Raw genomic sequence first — 20,721 nt, forward strand, 5'->3', positions numbered from 1 at the left:
ACCTGCAAAGGTACCTGGCCGCACCATCAGGCACAGGCGTCATCGTCTTGCCTGGGTCAGGGAGCATCTACGTTGGACGAGGGACCAATGGGCCTCAGTGCTGTTCACTGATGAAAGTTGATTCACGCTGAGGAGAAATGATGGCCGCCAACGATGTTGGAAACGTCAAGGAGAGCGCTCTGCATCAGCCACTGTGGTCACCAGACGAGCCTTTGGTGATGGTGGTGTCAGTGTGGGCCAGTGTGTCTAGTCCATACAGAACTGTCCTACACTGTGTGAATGGTCCAGTGACAGCCCAGACTACCTGAAGAACATCATTAATCCAGTCATTGTGCCTCTGCAGGAACAACACAGGCCTAATTTCATATTAATGAAGGACAATGCACCAGCTCATCGAGGTCACATGATTAAAGATCTGCTGATGGAGACTGGGGGACCTGACATGGAGTGGCCTACACTTTCTCCAGACCTGAATCCCATTGCCTCAGCAGACAATAAGTTGACTTGTGAACGGCAGGAGACGTCATTGTCAAGCTGGAATTGATGCTCAAGGTCACAGGACAAGTTCTTGAGATAATACTGGAATCCCAGTGATGGACAGTAATGGTCGCCCAGTGATGGACAGTAACGGCCGCCCAGTGATGGACAGTAATGGACACCCAGTGATAGACAGTAATGGACGCCCAGTGATGGACAGTAATGGACGCCCAGTGATAGACAGTAATGGACGCCCAGTGATAGACAGTAATGGACGCCCAGTGATGGAAAGTAATGGACGCCCAGTGATGGACAGTAATGGACGCCCAGTGATAGACAGTAACGGTCGCCCAGTGATGGACAGTAACGGTCGCCCAGTGATGGACAGTAATGGACGCCCAGTGATGGACAGTAATGGACACCCAGTGATGGACAGTAACGGCCGCCCAGTGATGGACAGTAACGGACACCCAGTGATAGACAGTAATGAACGCTTAGTGATCGACAGTAATGGACGCCCAGTGATAAACAGTAATGGACGCCCAGTGATAAACAGTAATGGATGCCCAGTGATGGACAGTAATGAACGCCCAGTGATCGACAGTAATGGACGCCCAGTGACAAACAGTAATGGATGCCCAGTGATGGACAGTAATGGACACCCAGTGATGGACAGTAATGGACAATTATTGGTGGACAATTAATGAAGGTTAGTAACTTATGGTTGGTAACGAACACCTGACAAAAATTACTGACAGTTACGGACGGACAGTTTTTTAAGTGATTTTTTAGATTTTGTGTGTAGGGGGAGACCCAGCCTTCCCCGATCAGAATACTGAGTGACTTGATTGGGCCTATGGAAGCTTTTTCTCTATCTCAGCGATATCGTGATCTGAGATTGCTTGTTGCGGTCTCCTATCATTCTCTCCGCCAGCTGTGAGAACAGAGCTTTAGCGCTTTCTTTTAGAGTAATGTTGTGGGCTGACGCACCGCCGTAAAACAACAGCGCCCAGTCCAAGGCCAAGTGACCTCGGTAAAAAGGCATATGGGTGGTCACTAAGGGATTATCAAACGTTCATGGATGGTATCAGACGTGCGATAAACCGGTTTCTGAAGTCATTAGAAAAGCAGTCTATAATTTGTGCTGTGGAGGCAGGAGGACGAGACTCTGATCCACACCTGTCATTGCCTCCAGGAATGAGAGAGACTGAAAGAATTGTAATGAGGTGACCCCGGGGAAGAGCGGAGGAGGCTGAGCGTTACACATACATTACTAGTATTACTGCTGAGACATGTATGGATAACACCACCATACACTGATCAGATAAAACCACTATACAGTGATGGGATAACCCCGCCATACAGTGATTGGATAACCCCGTCATACAGTGATCGGATAACACTGCCATACAGTGATTGGATAACACTGCCATACAGTGATTGGATAACACCGCCATACAGTGATCGGATAACACTGCCATACAGTGATCGGATAACCCCATCACACAGTGACTGGATAACACCGCCATACAGTGACCGGATAACACCGCCATGCAGTGATCGGATAACCCCATCACACAGTGACTGGATAACACCGCCATACAGTGACCGGATAACACCGCCATGCAGTGATCGGATAACACTGCCATACAGTGATTGGATAACACTGCCATACAGTGATCGGATAACACCATCATACAGTGACTGGATAACACCATCATACAGTGACCGGATAACACTGCCATACAGTGATTGGATAACACCGCCATACAGTACTGCCACAGGTCCCTAAAAATATCAGCTCACACACCAGTTATGGCCACAGGCTGCCATGTTCCTGAGTAGAGATGAGTGAAGTTCTAAAAAATTCGATTCGGCTGCTCTTCCAAATTTCACAAAGAAATTCACTTTGTGATGAATTACTTTGTTACAAAGTGCATTTTTTTGTGAGTAGCGGCACAATGATGGGGAATGGTGATGTACCACCCCCCATCATTGAACCCCTCAGATGCCGTGTTCAACACCGCTCCCTGCATCTAAAATGACCATTGAGGGCCTGTCGGGGGTTAATCTGTTAAAATTTTTATTTTAAATACTCACCTTATCCATTTACTCGCGAAGAGTCCGCCGCGGCCATCTTGTTTGAAGATCCAGCACGTGCTGCGTGATGATGTCATCACGATGGCTGGCAAGGTGATGTTATACGTCACCGCGCACGAGATTTCACGCGGGATCTTCAATCAAGATGGCCTCAGTGGACTCTTCGTGTGCAAATGGATGAGGTGAGTATGATTTTTTTTTACCGCCATTTTAGGGAAAATTCGGTTCGTTACCATGAAGCATGAGGAAATTCAGCTTTGCGGCAAATCGAATTTTCCCTGAAATTCGTATTGAAGTCCACTTCAGATACTTCAACTTGCTCAACACTCTTCCTGAACTTTCACACAAAACGAGGGCGATCTGTAGGAGTCTCCGTGTCTGGCACAGGAAACACCGTAGCTGATAGAGGACGTTATGTATCACTGTACACGACCTCAGGGGAGATTTTATTCCGATTCCTGTATGAAGTATTTCTCTGTAATGCTGAGATCATATTTCTTCTTTTTTCTTTTGTCTGTTGTATTTGATCCTTTTGTGCAGATATTATATATGTCTCATGTATCATTTAGGTTTTCATTGCTCTATGTTTGTGTGTCTTCCATGAGAGACTATCCTCTGAGGAAGCGTACGCTCTGAGGTGTTCAGTGGCTCCTTACAGATCCTGATACATGACTTGTACCTGATCAGGTCCCATGATTTACAGTAAAATATGAATTAATCGCAGTGAAATTGAAGAGAATTCCCGGATAATACACAGAAAGTGTCCAGGAATGATGAGCATGACAATGAGAGGAAGGTGAAGACTTCTCATCAAAATCCTGTCCATGGAGGCTGCAGTGAGCAGAGAACAGGATCAGATACCTCAGGACTACTCAGAGGTCACGTGGAGTCCATGACGGGTCAGATGAGGGAGTGGAGTCCATGACGGGTCAGATGAGGGAGTGGAGTCCATGACGGGTCAGATGAGGGAGTGGAGTCCATGACGGGTCAGATGAGGGAGTGGGAGTCCATGACGGGTCAGATGAGGGAGTGGAGTCCATGACGGGTCAGATGAGGGAGTGGAGTCCATGACAGGTCAGATGTGGGAGTGGAGTCCATGACGGGTCAGATGAGGGAGCTCCAGCCTCTTTATTGTTTACCGGGCTCCGCAGCTCTCGGCCATTCATAAAAAGAAATGTAATTGTAAAATGTCCACAGAGATCTTCTATGAACTAAAGGAGGGCAAAAAGTATAAAATAAAAAAATATATAAACAAAACAAAAAAAAAGTCAAAAAAGCATACCACCACTAGCCGACCCAACAGCTTGTAGCCCGGCCCCCATCCACCAAAAACTATATACGCCCTGTAGCCAAGTGGCTGTAACTGAAAGAGGACACAAAACATATTATAATTTGGTGCTATTTAAAAAACTATTTTTTCTTTTGATTTTTCTGGGCATTAAAAATAAAAACCAAAAATACTTTAATAAAAAATAACAGACAAATAAAGCCCCATTGAAAAGTACACAAAAATGAATGAAATGTTCAAATGGGAAGAAAAGTCACGGCTTTTGAAGCCACATGTTCTGAAAACAAAAACAGAAATGTGTCTGATCAGGAAGAGTAAAGGGCACCGTCTTTAACTGGTTAAATGGATTTAAAATTCTTCACCGATTCATTTTATCCAATGTGAAATAATAGCAGCTGCCACTAGGGGGGGCTCACTGTGCATAATACAGGTCTCATTGAACCCAAAGGAAGCTGAATGAATGTCGGGCGTTGGTCAAGTTCCCGATGATCCTACATTAGATAATGTTGAGAGCCTCAGATCATTATATACCTGCCCAGCGGCCACTAGGGGGGCTCGGGCGGCCCACTGGATGCCGGCCCACCGGGACATTTTCCTGTAGGGTCTATGGCCAGTCCGCCACGTGGTCATCTCATTATAATAAATGGATTTAGGTTCAGCCGCAGAGAAGACTTAGACATCAAGGCTAGAGCTACACTGATTTATCATGCTGCAAAAATGGTGTGACATCGCTCTCCGTAGTCAAGGTCAGAAACTGTGTATTGAGTAGCTTGAAAATTGCTGCAGCCAAGTATTGCTGTGAGGTGTGATAATAATGTGACCAAAAAAATCCCCAGATAAATTAATATTTTTTGTACAAGATGATATTAGATGATATTAGGGGTGCAACACAAGACTTCAGGTTTGGAAACTATTTAAAGGGAGACTCTTAACTGCAACTTCAAATTATCGTTAATAATATGATTTTATTCTATATAACAAGAAGTATAAAGATGTTTTGTCCCAGGCCTGCCTGCTAGATACAACTGTAATCTAATGCACTGAAAAAGCTGAAGGACCTGTGGTGACATCACAGGTCATGTGACCAGCAAAACAGGCATTGATGGGAGAAGGACCTGTGATGATGTCACCATCATGTGACCAGTGCAGGAGAGGAAGGGCAGTGAAGAGGAGAAGTCCTGGGGAAGAAGCTGTGGTGATGTCTGTACATAGTGAGAGGCAGAGCAATGCTGGGAGTTGTGGTTATTCAACTGGGACTGTATGTTAGGGCTGAAGGGAGGGATGTTATTTACATGGAACTGTGTGTTGGAGGTGGCTGGGGAGGGGGTCATGTGATATACATGGGACTGTATTTTGATGGTGGCTGTAGGAGGGAGTAATGTTATTTACATGGGACTGTATGTTGAAGGCAGCTGGGGAAGGGAGTGATGTTATTTACATGGAACTGTGTGTTGGAGGTGGCTGGGGAGGGAGTGATGTTACTTACATGGGACTGAATGTTGGAGGGGCTGGGGCAGGGTGAAGTTATTTACATGGGACTGTATGTTGAAGGTGGCTATGGGAGGGAGTGATGTTATTTACATGGGACTGCATGTTGATGGTGGAGTTGGGAGGGAGTGATGTTACTTACATGGGACTGAATGTTGGAGGGGGCTGGGTGAAGTTATTTACATGGGACTGTATGTTGAAGGTGGCTGTTGGAGGGAGTGATGTTATTTACATGGGACTGAATGTTGAGGGGGCAATGTTATTTACATGGGACTGAATGTTACAGGGGTCTGAGGGAAAGAGTGATGATATTTACATGGGATTGAATGTTGAGGGGGCGATGTTATTTACATGGGACTGTATGTTGAAGGTGGCTGGTGGGAGGGAATTATGTTATTTACATGTGCAGCGTCCCACTACGTGTGTGTGGGCACTGCTTAAAAGCACTTTTTATATTTGAAACTGTATTATGTTGTATGGTATGACTTTGTACTATTATATCTGCAAAATCCCTGTTACCAGGCAGATTAGGTGTAATTTCTACATCCCACCACCAGATGGGGATATAGTTCAGGTCTTATATATATACCTAGGTCAGGCCTAGTGAGTCAGTTGAGAATGTAGTCAGAGAAGAGAGCAGATCTGAGGAGGTCAGATCAGATTAGTGGGAGAGAATGCAGAGGGAAGACTCCAGGACACAGATTAGTGAGTGGAGCCAACTTCGCTATGTGGTAGTACCAAGGTGTGAGGCGCAGAAGAGCGTTTTCCTTCTGTGGCCGGACTATAGACTTGCATCCCTGACCAGTAGGAGAAGAGTTTGCCTCCCTGGAATAGAAACAAGCTTCCTAAGGAATCATCGGTGATAAGAGCCATTATTGAGGGCCACAGACACCTTTGCATGGTGGAGGATTTATAGCTTCTGGCAGCCACACCAAACTTCTGAGAGACAGTTGAGTTTTCCTGTCTAAATATTCAGCTTGTAAAGTACAAGGAATAGGACTGAGCACATCAACAGGAACCAGGTACACCTAACCCACCGCTCCAAATCAAACCTGAAAAGCCTAGAAACAGTGGACTTGCAGATTAACTCTGTACCATCAAGAGACTGTATTCTGTACTGCTGCAACCAAAGTCATCAAAAGTAAAAGTTGTGAGTTGCACCTTACCACTGTCTACCTCATTATTACTATCTATGGTTGTACCACCATTAACGGTTCTGGCGTCACGACAAATACCATCCAGGGACTCAGCCGCAACAAGCACCCTAAGCACCCCTAACATCAAGGGCACCTCAACCACCATCTTGGCTGATGCTTCCTACCACAGAGCGTGCCCCGGAGGATTTCATGCTGGCCACCTCAACACTGTGCCGCCGGCCCAGGGAGGCTTTCTGCTAACCCTGAGTAAACTGATGAACTGTGTGTTATTACTTGACCCCTCATCGGTCCACCGTGCACCTCACGTGTTGCCCCTGCGCTACTGGCTGGCTGCATATGGGACTGAATGTTGAGGGGTGATGTTTACATGGGATTGCATGTTGAAGGCGGCTGGTGAGGAGGTGATGTTATTTACATGGGACTGTATTTTGGAGAGGGCTGTAGATAGACAGGGATGTTATTTACATGGGACTCTATGGCGGAGGGAGGGAAATAGTGTTATTCACATGGGACTGTATATTGGAGGGTCTGAAGGGAGGAAAGTGATGTTATTTACATGGGACTGTATGTTGGAGGGAGGAATATAACTACAGGGGACACTGCAAATCCAGGGGACATTATAGGCGTTCTTATTACTACTGAGGGGTCTGTAGAGAGCTTTATTACCACTGGGGGAACAATGGAGGGGCTGTATTTCTACTGGGGGCTCTGTGAGGGCATTATTTATACTGAAGGGCTCTTCTAATAATGGGGGCACTCTTGGGGAGCATTATCACTGTTGGGGGCACTGTAGGGGGCAGTATTACTAATGGGGGCATTATAGAAGGGAATTACTATTGGTGGCACTATGAGGAGCACTATTACTGTGGGGGAACAAATTTTTCTTCAGGATAATATTTGGGGATATTGGGGGGGCACAGCGAGCAGCAGGGTAACACTGTGGGGACTCCAGGTTGGGGGATGATGATAGAAATGTGAGGAAGCTAAGATGTCCGTGTGTCACACTCTGCAGAGACGAGGCGGCTGAGAGAAGTCCGGACCGAATGGAGAAGATGATGACAGAGGAAACGTCACCTGGAGGCCCTGGATGTGAGAGGTACGTGCTGCTGTATAGCAATTACAGCAAAATGCGGTGTGTTGGGGGAGGGAGGGGTGACTTAGAGAACTGGGCCATATTAATTGGGGCTTGGGCCCCGGATCTTTTGAGGCCCTAGCAACGCCCCTGATTCATACATAAGTTAGAATAATTTTATCAGACTCAATGAAGTCCAAATAATGAGAGACTCCACCTTCACAGTCTATAAAGATGTTATCAATCTTACAATTGTGGAGATTTAAAAGTCTAGGGGTGAATGTAGTCCCCATGGTGGTCCCCTGCGTCTGAATTTTTAAATATATCAGTATTGTTCAAAATGTTAATACATTTAAATACATGAATAGACAGGTAGATATTGATCTGTGCATGTAGTATATAGTAAATAATGCAGAGGAAGGGATCCACAGGGCGGTCGTGTGGCAAATACATTCCCTTTAACTAGTGGGTAGCTTATTAAAACTTAGCATTTAATAATGTCCAAGAATAAAATAGTAGGCCCTGAAATAATGAAACACACACAGAATACAACCAATTGGCTGCATTAAATCTCCTTTGGAAGCAATGCTAACAAGAAGATGGGAGAGGACCAAGGCAGGGATAGCGGTGTCAAAAACAAATAGAGTAAGAGGAAAAGACGTATAGACAGAGAGACACAGTGCTGGGTCGAACGCCCTAGGTGTCCCTAACTCTATCTCTCGACCTCCCAATCTAATTTAATCTCCCTGCCGTCACCCTCCCTAAAAATGGACTGCCCAGCTTTGCCCGACAGACAGAATAAGGTCCATAGTATAAGGAGAGCAATTGAACTGACAGAAAAATGAGGTTGATTGGACTAAGTCGCAATGTGGCTGTAGAAAGCCCGCAATACTCAGTGCAATCAACACTCTAACATTACAATGATAACTAAGTTGCTATCAGGTTAGTAAAGAGTCCCGACGCGTTTCCTCAATGGTTGCTGATTCCTCAGGGGACCATATCTTTTATCAGTGACCCCTTGGTATTAGGTCACTTTGCTCAAGTGGGAAGTGCATAAAAGGCCCGGCTTTATACAAAACTCTGAGATTATGCGCTGCAGTCAATCCTGGTTGCTGGTGCCTATACAGTATCCTTTTACCGGTCAAATCACCAACAAATCTCTATGTAAACCTTAACCATACATCAACTTAATTCCAGACAATTATGGCCAAGTCTCCCCTCAGTTCGTGTGACCACACGTCTTCAGGACACCAATCACAACTGATATATAAATTTACTCATCGGTGTGAATATTGTCCAGGTACAAATAACGCAACCTAGATCTGATTCCATCCAATGTTGTTCATTGAGGTATTAGCTAACACACATTGAAGCAGCTCTCCTGGTCTAATCACACCAGGAAATGTTCGAGGGGTGTTCAATGGCGTGTGCTCTTAAGTGCTAAACAGCAATGATATGTAAGCACAAAATCAAAGATCACTCATCTGTCCATGTGTTGCATGTCAACTGTCCACAGATCGATGAGGCGGATGCTGCTCTTCGGCGTCCTGCATGTGGCAGTAGCAATGGAGAGACATTCGCGGCTCTTTTTAAAAGCCGTGTTGCTCCGCCCATTTCCCGCCCACTTACGTCATACAGCATCATCCGACCAGATTCACGTGAGGCGTCACCTGTTCAGCCCCCGGTCACATGACTGAGCAGTTCCAGGAAGATCCACCATGTTTCTCTCTGCAAGACCCTCCTGTCCCAGTCCCCTCCCTGACTCGGTCGTGCGACCACCTCAATACCCATGAATCTCAGGCCAGATATGTCACCCCTGTGTACCCCATTGACATGTTTCGCCAAGGGTGTGTCTCTGTTGTTTCTAACATCACCCAGATGTTCTCCCACCCGTCGTCACAGTTCACGGGTAGTTTTGCCCACATACTCAAGGCCGCATTCACAATTTACCTTGTATATGACTCCCTTAGTGCGTAAGTTCACAAAATGTCTAATTTGGTAGTTTTTTCCAGTGATATTACCACAAAATGAGCGTCCCTGTACAATATGTGGGCACGCCACACAGCCACTGCAGTGAAAACATCCAATGGGACGCCGGAGCCATGTTTCTTTAGTATCCCGAGTCTCACTGAAGTGGCTGTGTACCAGGCGATCCCTGAGGCTGAGGCCCCTACGGTAGGTGACTTGTACTGTTTCAAAGATCACTTTTTTAATGTCCGGGTCTAGAAGGAGAACATCCCAGTGTTTTCTCAGCACTCGTTTAACATCCTCAGATGCACCATCAAAGGTACCTATGAGACGTATAGGGCCACTCTCCGATTTTTTAGGTTTAGGGTACAAGAGCTTATCTCGATTACTCTCACAGGCCCTTTTGTAGGCTGATCTAAGGACTGCATCAGGATAGCCCCTCTCACGAAATCTGCATCGTAGATCATTGGCTTGTTGCTTAAAAACACCCCAGGTGGAACAGTTCCTCCTGACCCGTAGGTACTGTCCCACCGGTATCCCTCTTTTTAGGGATTGAGGGTGATGACTGCTCCAATGTAAAAGTGAGTTCGTTGAGGTGGGCTTCCTGAATGTGCTGGTTTGTATCACATCGTCCTTGCCCCTCGAAATCTCAATGTCAAAGAAAGGCAAGGTGTTAGTTTTAAATTCTGAGGTGAATTTCATATTGATGCAATTGACATTCAACTCCTGAATAAATTCTGCAAAATCTTTTTCTCCCCCCTTCCAGACAACAAAGATGTCGTCTATAAATCTGGCCCATGTGGTGATACATGGGATATGTTTGCTGGGTACATCGCTAAAGACCAGGGTCCGTTCCCACCAGCCCAGGAACAAATTAGCATACGACGGGGCACATGAACTCCCCATCGCGGTGCCCCTGAGCTGGTGGTAAAGGACCCAGTCAAACAAGAAATAATTCCTCGTCAGGACAAAGTCAAGTAAACGCAGGATAAATGCATTGTGGGGATGAAATTGTCGTCCTCTGGTGATGAGAAATGTCTCTACTGCCCTCATTCCTAGTGGATGGGGTATGGAGGAATAGAGGACTTCCACATCGATTGAAGCCAAAGATGTGCCTTCCTCCAAAGTTATCCCCTCAAGGCGACCTAAAAGGTCACTCGTGTCTCTCAGGTATGAGGGCGGTGTTTTTACAAACGGTGCCAGAATACGATCTAGATAAATCCCCAAATTCTGGGTTAAACTATTGACACCTGACACAATCGGACGCCCTTTAACAGGGGTGCCCCCTTTGTGAACCTTTGGTAAACTATAAAGGGTTGCTACAGTTGGGTGTTTTTTATACAGAAAATCAAATTCTTCCCCTGAAATAAGGTTTTTCGGTCTTAGCCAACCGTAATATGAGGACTAGTTCCTTCTGGAATGAAACAGTAGGATCTCCACTTAACTTCTCATAGGTTTCTTTATCACCTAGCAAGACCTGGCACATCCTCTTATATTCGATAGTGTCCATCAAGACGATGTTACCTCCTTTATCGGAGGGCTTGATGGTCAGGTTTTTCTTATGTTCCAGGTCTAGCAGTGATTTGTATTCGCTTTTACTACAATTGAAACCACATTGAGAGAAAGTGAGATTTGTCAGGTCCCGACATACTTGGCTAACAAAAACGTCAATACATGTAGGGTCCCCTGTTTCATTATTTCAGGGCCTACTATTTTATTCTTGGACATTATTAAATGTTAAGTTTTAATAAGCTACCCACTAGTTGTGATTATTATTTGGATTTAAAGGGTTTAGCCCACTAGTACCAACAGTAGTCTGACCTACTTAAATTGGTTGTGTTATATAGTTCAAATACATTCCCTTATAGTCTACGCTGATGAGGGTCTGACAATACTTCCAGCAGAAAGCACAGCAGATAATAGACATGTGGCACGTGCTTTACTGAGTTTCTGTAGGGAGTAGGACATCGATGAACGGAAGAAGGTAGTAGATGAAAGGAGGAGCAGGATTCTGATGCAGCCTTGAGAGGTGAGTATGGCGGCTAACATATTGAATTTATGAATCTTTAGAAAGTGGGGCATTAAAGGGTGGTGGAGTGGGCGGGGTTTATTGGCTCATTAGCATAAATTGAACATTTTTGAGGGTGAATGCCTATGGGTCTATGGATAAAGAATATATATTTGAAATCCTTGTCTTACACACTATAATAATGCAGCAGTTTATAGCAGTTAGGTATGCGGACAGATTCCCATTAAAGGGAAGCTGTCAGCAGGATCAACCCTATTAAAGCAGTCTATCAGGGGGATTACTCTGATTAAAATAATTATTGCATTGTGAAAATCGTTTGCAGTGTTTCTAAGAAAAAAAGACTCTTATTGTTGTCAAATTAGGGCTTCGGTGCACTGAAGGGCTAGGCGATGCCCCTCAGTGCACTTAAGACTCATTTATGTAGAGAAAAAATGTTTTTGTCTTGGGAACGTCACAACCGATTGCTGCAAAATAGGTATCATTTTAATCAGCAGGATCAATCCTACCCGGTAGTATGTCTGGTGTTATAGGGCTGATCCTGATGACAGGTGCTCTTTAAGGTTCGAAGAAGATCAAAACCACCAGGACCTTTGCTGGATCTGCTCAGAATAAGAAATCAGGGAGATGAAGATAACTATGAACCATGTGGAGTTCTGCTGTGGAGAAAGTGGGGAAAAGAAGTGCCTTTGTATCTTTAATAGAGTTGCAGAAATGTCTACAAACCAGGTTTTCTTTGTCTTTATGGAGGGTGGTGTGCAGATTGTCCTCTACAGACTGAGGCAACAATGTAACAACAATGTAACAAAGTCCTGGATACTTCCTGAATGTAGGCAGCGCCCACTAGTGGAGCATTGTGTTAACACTTCAGGAGATCTCCCCATGTTCTAGTGACTCCGGAATGATCCCAGGGAATAGGTGTGTACTGTATGTACCTACCTGAGCTGTAATCTCGTGTCCGGAGGGTGAGTCGCCCAGAAGTACCAGCCCTACCTGTATATCTCCAATGTATTTTGCATTTACTTCTGGATTTAGCTGTAAAACTGCATCTTAAAAAAGGTTTTCAAAAAAAAGACCTGTGTGCCAGTCTGGGGTAGAGAACGCTGAGCTCCTGTGATGAAACCGCGGCACAGTTCACTGCATGATTGGGCAGAGTGTATGAGAAGTGCTCTGCCCAATCACTAAGCGCAACTCCTGCTCACATGCCCTCCCAATGACATAGCCTCCGGCAGTGACACCCCTCGCTGACCTCTAAAAAATACTCCTGCCCATCATCCATAAAGAACCTGTCCATCACCCATCATCCATACAGGGCTGGATCAGCAGTGTCACACATCACCCATCATCCATATAGAACTGGTCTAGCAATGTCACATGTCACCCATCATCCATATAGAACCAGTCCAGCAGTGTCACCCATCATCCATACAGTCCAGCAGTATCACCCATCATCCATATAGAACCAGTCCAGCAGTGTCACACATCATCCATCATCCATACAGAACCGGTCAAGCAGTGTCACATATCACCCATCATCCATACACTGCTGGTCCAGCAATGTCACACATCACCCATCATCCATATGGAACCAGTCCAGCAATGTCACACATCACCCATCATCCATACAGAACCGGTCAAGCAGTGTCACCCATAATCCATACAGAACCGGTCCAGCAGTGTCACTCATCATCCATATAGAACCAGTCCAGCAGTGTCACACATCACCCATCATCCATATATAGCTGGTCCAGCAATGTCACACATCACCCATCATCCATACAGAACCGGTCCAGCAGTGTCACCCATCACCCATCATCCATATAGAACCGGTCCAGCAGTGTCACATGTCACCCATCATCCCACCTCATCCCTAACCTCACCACAGTGTTTATCCCAGCCCTAACTCATCTCTTCAACCTATCACTAACCTCTGGTATCTTCCCCTCTGCTTTTAAACATGCCACCATTACACCCATCCTCAAAAAGCCTTCACTTGACCCGTCTTCTTTGTCCAGTTATCGCCCCATATCACTTCTTCCATTTGCCTCAAAGCTACTTGAGCAACATGTCCATTCTGAACTGTCCTCCCACCTCTCCTCCTGCTCCCTCTTTTACCGCCTACAATCTGGCTTCCGACCCCACCATTCGACTGAGACTGCCCTCACCAAAGTCACCAATGACCTACTGACAGCCAAAACCAAGAAACAATACTCTGTCCTCCTTCTCCTTGACCTGTCCTCTGCCTTCTCCATTACTCTTTCCTCCTCCTCCTTGACCTGTCCTCTGCCTTCTCCATTACTCTGTCCTCCTTCTCCTTGACCTGTCCTCTGCCTTCTCCATTACTCTGTCCTCCTCCTCCTTGACCTGTCCTCTGCCTTCTCCATTACTCTGTCCTCCTCCTCCTTGACCTGTCCTCTGCCTTCTCCATTACTCTGTCCTCCTTCTCCTTGACCTGTCCTCTGCCTTCGACACTGTTGACCACTCCCTTCTGTTGCAAACTCTCTCATCTCTTGGCATCACTGACCTGGCCCTCTCCTGGATCACATCATACCTCACAGACCGGACGTTTAGCGTCTCCCACTCCCGCACCACCTCCTCGTCTCATTCCCTCTCTGTTGGTGTCCCGCAACGCTCTGTCCTAGGACCCCTGCTCTTCTCTATCTACACTTTTGGCCTGGGACAGCTCATAGAATCCCATGGCTTTCAGTATCACTCCTACGCTGACGACACACAAATCTACCTCTCTGGTCCAGACATCACCACCTTACTATCAAGAATCCCACAATGTCTATCTTCCATATACTCCTTCTTCTCCTCTCGCTTTCTAAAACTTAACATGGATAAAACAGAATTCATCCTCTTTCCCCCATCTTGCTCAACCCCCCCCCAACAGACCTATCTATCACGATCAATGGCCGCACACTCTCCCCGGTCAACCAAGTCCGCTGCCTTGGAGTGACCTTGGATTCTGCCCTCTCCTTCAGACCGCACATCCAAGCCCTTTCCACCACCTGCCGCCTCCAACTCAAAAACATCTCCCGCATCCGTGCTTTCCTTAACTTTGAATCTGCGAAAATGCTTGTACATGCCCTCATCATCTCCCGCCTAGACTACTGCAACACTCTCCTCTGTGGCCTTCCATCTCGCACCCCTCCAATCTATCCTCAACTCTGCTGCCCGACTAATCCCCCTCTCATCCTATTACTCCTCTGCCTCTCCCCTCTGCCAATCCCTTCACTGGCTCCCCATTGCCCAGCGAATTCACTTCAAATACATACAAGGCCATTCATAACCTGTCCCCTCCCTACATCTCTGAGCTACTTTCCCGATACATCCCCACACGCACTCTCCGATCCTCACAAGACCTCCTTCTCTCCTCTCATCGCCTCTTCCCACAATCGCCTTCAAGATTTCTTCCGTGCATTCTCCATACTCTGGAACTTGCTGCCCCAACATATCAGACTCTCACCTACAGTGGAATCCTTCAAAAGAAACCTGAAAACCCACCTCTTCAGACAAGCCTACAACCAGTGACCCTGCTGCCTCTATACCGCCATGACCCGCTTCACCCGCACCTACTGTGTCCTTCTCCCATACCATGTAGATTGTAAGCCCTCGCGGGCAGGGCCCTCTCTCCTTCTGTACCAGTCTGTAACTCGTCTTGTTTATGATTAGTGCAATTGTCTATATTATGTATGTGCACCGCTTATCATATGTACAGCGCTATGGAATGAATGGCGCTTTAATAATAATAATAATAATAAATAATAATAATATTCCATACAGGGCTGGATCAGCAGTGTCACACATCACCCATCATCCATATAGAGCTGGTGTAGCAATGTCACCCATCATCCACACAGAACCGGTCCAGCAGTGTCACCCATCACCCATCATCCACACAGAACCGGTCCAGCAGTGTCACCCATCACCCATCATCCATATAGAACCGGTCCAGCAGTATCACACATCACCCATCATCCACACAGAACCGGTCCAGCAGTGTCACCCATCACCCATCATCCATACAGAACCGGTCCAGCAGTGTCACACATCACCCATCATCCATACAGAACCGGTCCAGCAGTGTCACACATCACCCATCATCCATACAGAACCGGTCCAGCAGTGTCACACATCACCCATCATCCATACACAGCTGATGTCCAGTATCTGATAATTTAGATTTCTACTTTATTTGCAAAGAAAATTCTTGTAATTCCTGAATTTCTGCAGAGCTGAATTCCACCCCCCCCCCCCACATTTTCTAAAAATAACCGATGGGGTCGTCCTTCTTCTTCCCACACTGGAAGTCGCTCAGAGTCGCTTTCTCTCCAGTATAAGGCAGAGGTTTAAATATTCTCAGATGACAGAACTGATCTCCTCCAACATCCACCTGAGGAGAGACAGAGGACACGTTACACGGCAGGAAAGCGCATGGTGTGGATGGAGCCCAACCAGCGTCTGTGTGATATAGGGTTATTCCACAGCGCCCTCTGGTGGACGGTTATCATCATGTCCCCTCTGCCCCCCGACGATCAGACTAATGTCATGTGTTCTCTACGGTGTCTGTACGACCGCGGTGCAGCTCCGCAGATCACTTACCTTCACAAAGTAGATTGTTCCAGCAACAACTTGAGATTTGAAGGAGACGGCCTTAAACTTTGCAGCATTAAGCCCGGATTTTACCTCAAATTCGTGTTTTACCTGATGATATGAAAAACGATACTGTAAATTTAGTTTGAATTCAAAAAGAAAAAAAGAGTTTTTATACAATTTTTTAAATAAATATTAACAAGACAGCAGAAAAGAGTAAGGGAGGGGGGACGAAAAACCAAAAGTAGGGGAAAGCCAAGGGTTAAAGAGCATCTGTCAGCATGATCAACCCTATTAAACTGTGAATACTGTCCGGTAGGCAGGGCTGGGACAAGGTCCACCACCAACAGAGGTTGAGCTGCCCAAGTGCGCCCTTCCCCCCCCCGCCATTTAGATATGTATGTTTGTTATTAATCAGACATCCACCCCAAACCACCCAACCCCCCCCCCCCCCACCCTTTCCCGGGGCGTTCCTTGTAATTTTACCCCATCCAGAACCCATCAGACCTCAGATCAGACGGAGAAGAATATTATCTTTATTTAAGAACTATCTTACTTCACTTCAGGGCAGACTCTCACGCTCTATCCCTGCTGGGGCCTGGGCTGGGTCGTGACACAGTGCTGTGCTGCTGCCCGCGCTGCTCCTAATCAAAGTGCGCGCTGTACGCAGCCAGTCAGGCAAGCGACTGAGCAGAGACCAGAGCAGCGTTTTTGATGGATCCGGCAGAGCTCAGCAAAAACGCTTCCGTTACTAATAATACAACAATCTGCATTCGTTATAAACGGATCTGGTTGTATTATCTGTAACATGGCCAAGACGGATCCGTCATGAACACCATTGAAAGTCAATGGGGGACGGATCCATTTTCTAATGTGTCAGATTGTGTCAGAGAAAAAGTATCCGTCCCCATTGACTTGCATTGTGGGTCATGATGGATTCATCTTGCTCCGCATCCCATGATGGAAAGAAAACCGTAGCATGCTGCGGTTTTCTCTCGGGTATGAGAGAAAACGCGGACAAGACGCAAGCGTTTTTTTTTTCCGGTATTGAGATCCTATGACGGTCTCAATACCGGAAAATATTAACGCTAGTGTGAAAGTAGCCATAATCTATATTCTGTAGCTTTACCACATTCAGAAGAGTGTATTTCTGTGTTTACAATGCTAATATACATATAACTTATTCATAGGCACATTATATAATTATAAAGAAACCAGTAAAATATGTAAGGTTTCTAAGTAAAGAAAAAAAAAACTGTCCTCAATATGATAAGACTGTAGCCTGGAGGTAAGTGGTAGCTTTGCATGTAGAGCAAGGTATGAATCTTGGGAGAGACTCTCAGATTTTTTTTTCTTCAGATATTTTTTCTCTCTCTCTCATTTAACACATAATAAAACTCTATAGATTTATCTTATTGAGAATAATTTTTTTTTATGCTTAGACAGCTAATACATATTACTGATTTTATAGTCATATACTGTGCCAGTAATATGTGTTCTGTTACTAAGCATAAAAAACACAATTCTCAGTATAGTTATAGCTATAACCATCTATTATGGGTTAAATGAGAGAGAAAAAATAACAGAAAAAACATATATAAGTCTCTCCTGAGACATGAACTTAGGATCTCTGCATGCAAAGCAGACCACTTACCTCCAAGCTATAGCATTACCACATAGAGAGGATGGTTTTTCTATACTTAGAAAGCTAATACATATTACTGGTGTCCATAATCATGCATTGTGACTGTGAATCAAGCAGTAGTATGTAAATTAGCTTTCTAAATACAGAAATCCACTGTTCACAATGTGGTAAGGCTACAGTAAGTAGTATATATGATATGTACATGCTTGGACACGACTCACAGCTCTGCCCTCAGTATGCTGATGGCTAGCCCTGTCAATCAAGTGAAGGGGGAGTGAGCAGAGCACTGTCACGCCCTGCCCTGTGGGTGCTCTGAGGAGATCTGTCAGAGTTGCTGCACGTGACTCGATCTGACAGTTTGTTTTGTTGTGGGTTTGAGCAGAATCCCACCTCATCCCAGGTGTTGTTCTTTAGGTAATTGGTGAGGCTATTTATTACTCCCTCTCCCTATAGCCTTTGCGGGTTATAGTTCTGCCTTATGTGAGCTCTGGAAGTTTGGTGGATCGTCTGCTCCAACACATCTCTGGATAAGTCCTTTTCCCTTTTTCCTTCTATGTCTGTTTTGACTAGGCCTCTAGGGTGACGCTAGCTCCTTCGGTTGTTGAAGGAACTGGGTGTCTCTTTCCCTCTTCCCTACAGCTGAGGGTTTGGTTGTGTTATAGTCTTAGGTACGTGGGCATGTGCATATCTACCATCGAGATATGCACATGGGCATAGCAGAGTAGGGAAATTGTTTTAGGGATTGCTTGGAGGTGACCCTTTTGTTCCCTAGCATTTGGGGCCTAGTCAGTTGTTTTGTTTGCTTTGCAGTGTTCTGTTTCCTTCCCTTATCTTACCTACCGTGACAAGCACAGGGAGTGTTACAAAAGCAGTGCTCCAAGCATTCAGCCCGCCCCCTGGTGCTCCAACGTGCATATGAATGAATACAAACATAGATTTCTCTGCTGCTGTTTAGCATACAGACAAAAGAAAGGTATCATTTTAATCAGCATGATGAGCCCTACCAGTCAGTATGCCTGGTTCAATAGGGTTGATCCTGGTTACAGAGCCTCTTAAAATAAAATCATGGGAGAGATGAATGAAATACAAGCAAATAGCCTAAAAGAAGAAAAAATAAGGAGAAAAAGCTTCACAATAGTCAATGAACGTCCAAAAGAGAAGTCCGTCCTCACAGGTATAAAGTGATATCACACATCTGAAGACACCAAATATTACAGGGATCAATGCCTGGAGGGAGGGGAACGGGATAAGGAGGACGCTCGGTCTACCCAGTGTGTGAATACGGCCATATGAGAAGGAAGAACCAAGGCTATTTGTCAATGACATGCTCCTATAGGTACATACATACCTGGCACTACACTGTAAACACATGGAACACAATGTAACATTCCAGATGTTGATAAAATATACAATGTACCATTCTAGATGTTTATATAACATATCATGTAACATTCTAGAAGTCTATATTAGACACAATGTAACATTCTAGATGTCTATATTAGATACAATGTAACATTGTAGATGTGTAGAGACAGTAATATACCCCATGATGTTACTCACCAAGTCACACAGCTCCTGTATTTCTGGGTTAGCGGGCTTTTCTTTACCCACTCCGCCAACAAGATGCCCTTTATTATCCATTATAAGTGCTAGCTCTGCAGGCAGAAACTGGCGCATCAGGTTATATATCCATGGCACACACCACTTACCGAGGGGAGGGGTTTTTAGCCTCTGAGAACACAGATTTCTTTATGTTCTTCTGTCATTGCCTAATATATGAATCAGCCGCAGAAAAACATCCAGAGCATTGGTTTGATTAATGTATACCTGTGCATCTCAGGGTGCGGCCGACATGTTTGGGGCTCGTGAGTTTCTTGGAAATGATATCTAAAAATGTACATGCTGCTTATTAATGGGACACTATAATTATAATGAATATTAACATCTCATTATCCGTGATGCGTCTGGAAAACGAATGATGATGAGACGTTTTACATTCAGTTGATGCAAAGAGATATTAGAGACGTTTCACGCCCATCTCCAAAACTGAAAATATTGAGAAAATATAACTTGGAAACCTAACTTTACTTTAATGCAGTCATACAGTTACCATGCGATAGAAGGGCTAAATTATACCGTCACACCATACATACATACCACCATATAGTGACTGAATAACACCTCCACACCATGACCACATATTACCACGGCCTAGAGACCACACGATACCACCATAATGTATCCAAACCTTCACAACATGGCCTATAAATTACCAATGCATAATGACTATATCATACCACCATACTAGTACTGGATAATACTGCCACACTGTCACTACATATAACCACCACATAGTGACTGAATAATACCTCCGTACTATTACTGTATATAAACTGCTATACATAGACCAGTATTACCAACAGATAGTGACCATATAGTGTTGGATACCAGCTTTACACAGGCATTCTGCGGACCATATAACTGATTGCAGTAAAGTGTCATACAGTGACTTACAGGTGACGTCTTCTCTGACTGTTGGTGTTCACTTTCCCTTTTCTTCTCCATCTGACCCAGATCACCATAACAATTAATATAAACCATTGCTCATCTCTGCAGGGTTCACTGACCAGTCCCCTAGCAATCTATGGAAATTTTTGTTTCATGAAGTTTTGATGGTGAATTCACTGAAACAATTTAACAGAGCTCTGGATGCAATAACCCTGCCGCCGTCCCATAATAGTCCCGTCCTGCCGCTCCCTCCATTATTCTTCCTGCTTCTGCTTGTAATATATTTAGCACATCTTCTGATTTATTACTCTGCAGGTTATATAAGTTATAATCTTGTGATCAGATGGATTGCCTCCTGGGCACTGTTGCAAGAAAAAGTATGTGAACCTTTTGGAA

At 45.1% G+C, this 20,721-nt stretch overlaps 1 protein-coding gene and 1 long non-coding RNA gene across 2 annotated transcripts; one reads left to right on the plus strand and one right to left on the minus strand.

Moving 5' to 3' along the window:
• Nucleotides 1-1,265: 1,265 nt before the first annotated feature.
• Nucleotides 1,266-17,382, plus strand: LOC120994364. Its single transcript, XR_005777402.1, has 3 exons — nucleotides 1,266-1,276; nucleotides 4,067-4,078; nucleotides 17,181-17,382. It is a non-coding gene; the product is annotated as an uncharacterized LOC120994364 (long non-coding RNA).
• Nucleotides 15,751-19,532, minus strand: LOC120994361 (cystatin-B-like). The gene is made up of 3 exons (XM_040422854.1): nucleotides 19,378-19,532; nucleotides 16,182-16,283; nucleotides 15,751-15,972 (listed from the first exon to the last, which is right to left on the minus strand). The coding sequence occupies exons 1-3, from the start codon at nucleotides 19,492-19,494 to the stop codon at nucleotides 15,844-15,846; spliced, it is 348 nt and encodes a 115-aa protein (XP_040278788.1). The 5' UTR covers nucleotides 19,495-19,532; the 3' UTR covers nucleotides 15,751-15,843.
• Nucleotides 19,533-20,721: the final 1,189 nt, after the last annotated feature.

Source organism: Bufo bufo, chromosome 3 (genome assembly GCF_905171765.1).
Source record: "Bufo bufo chromosome 3, aBufBuf1.1, whole genome shotgun sequence".
Classification (NCBI taxonomy): Eukaryota; Metazoa; Chordata; class Amphibia; order Anura; family Bufonidae; genus Bufo; species Bufo bufo.

Bases quoted from the DNA above. Each gene is read 5' to 3' on its own strand.
- LOC120994361 (XM_040422854.1), bottom strand. From the start codon at position 19,494: ATGCGCCAGTTTCTGCCTGCAGAGCTAGCACTTATAATGGATAATAAA. The intron at 16,284-19,377 runs GTGAGTAACATC...TCATATCATCAG, and splicing joins TACAGGAGCTGTGTGACTTG to GTAAAACACGAATTTGAGGT. The intron at 15,973-16,181 runs GTAAGTGATCTG...GTCTCTCCTCAG, and splicing joins GAACAATCTACTTTGTGAAG to GTGGATGTTGGAGGAGATCA.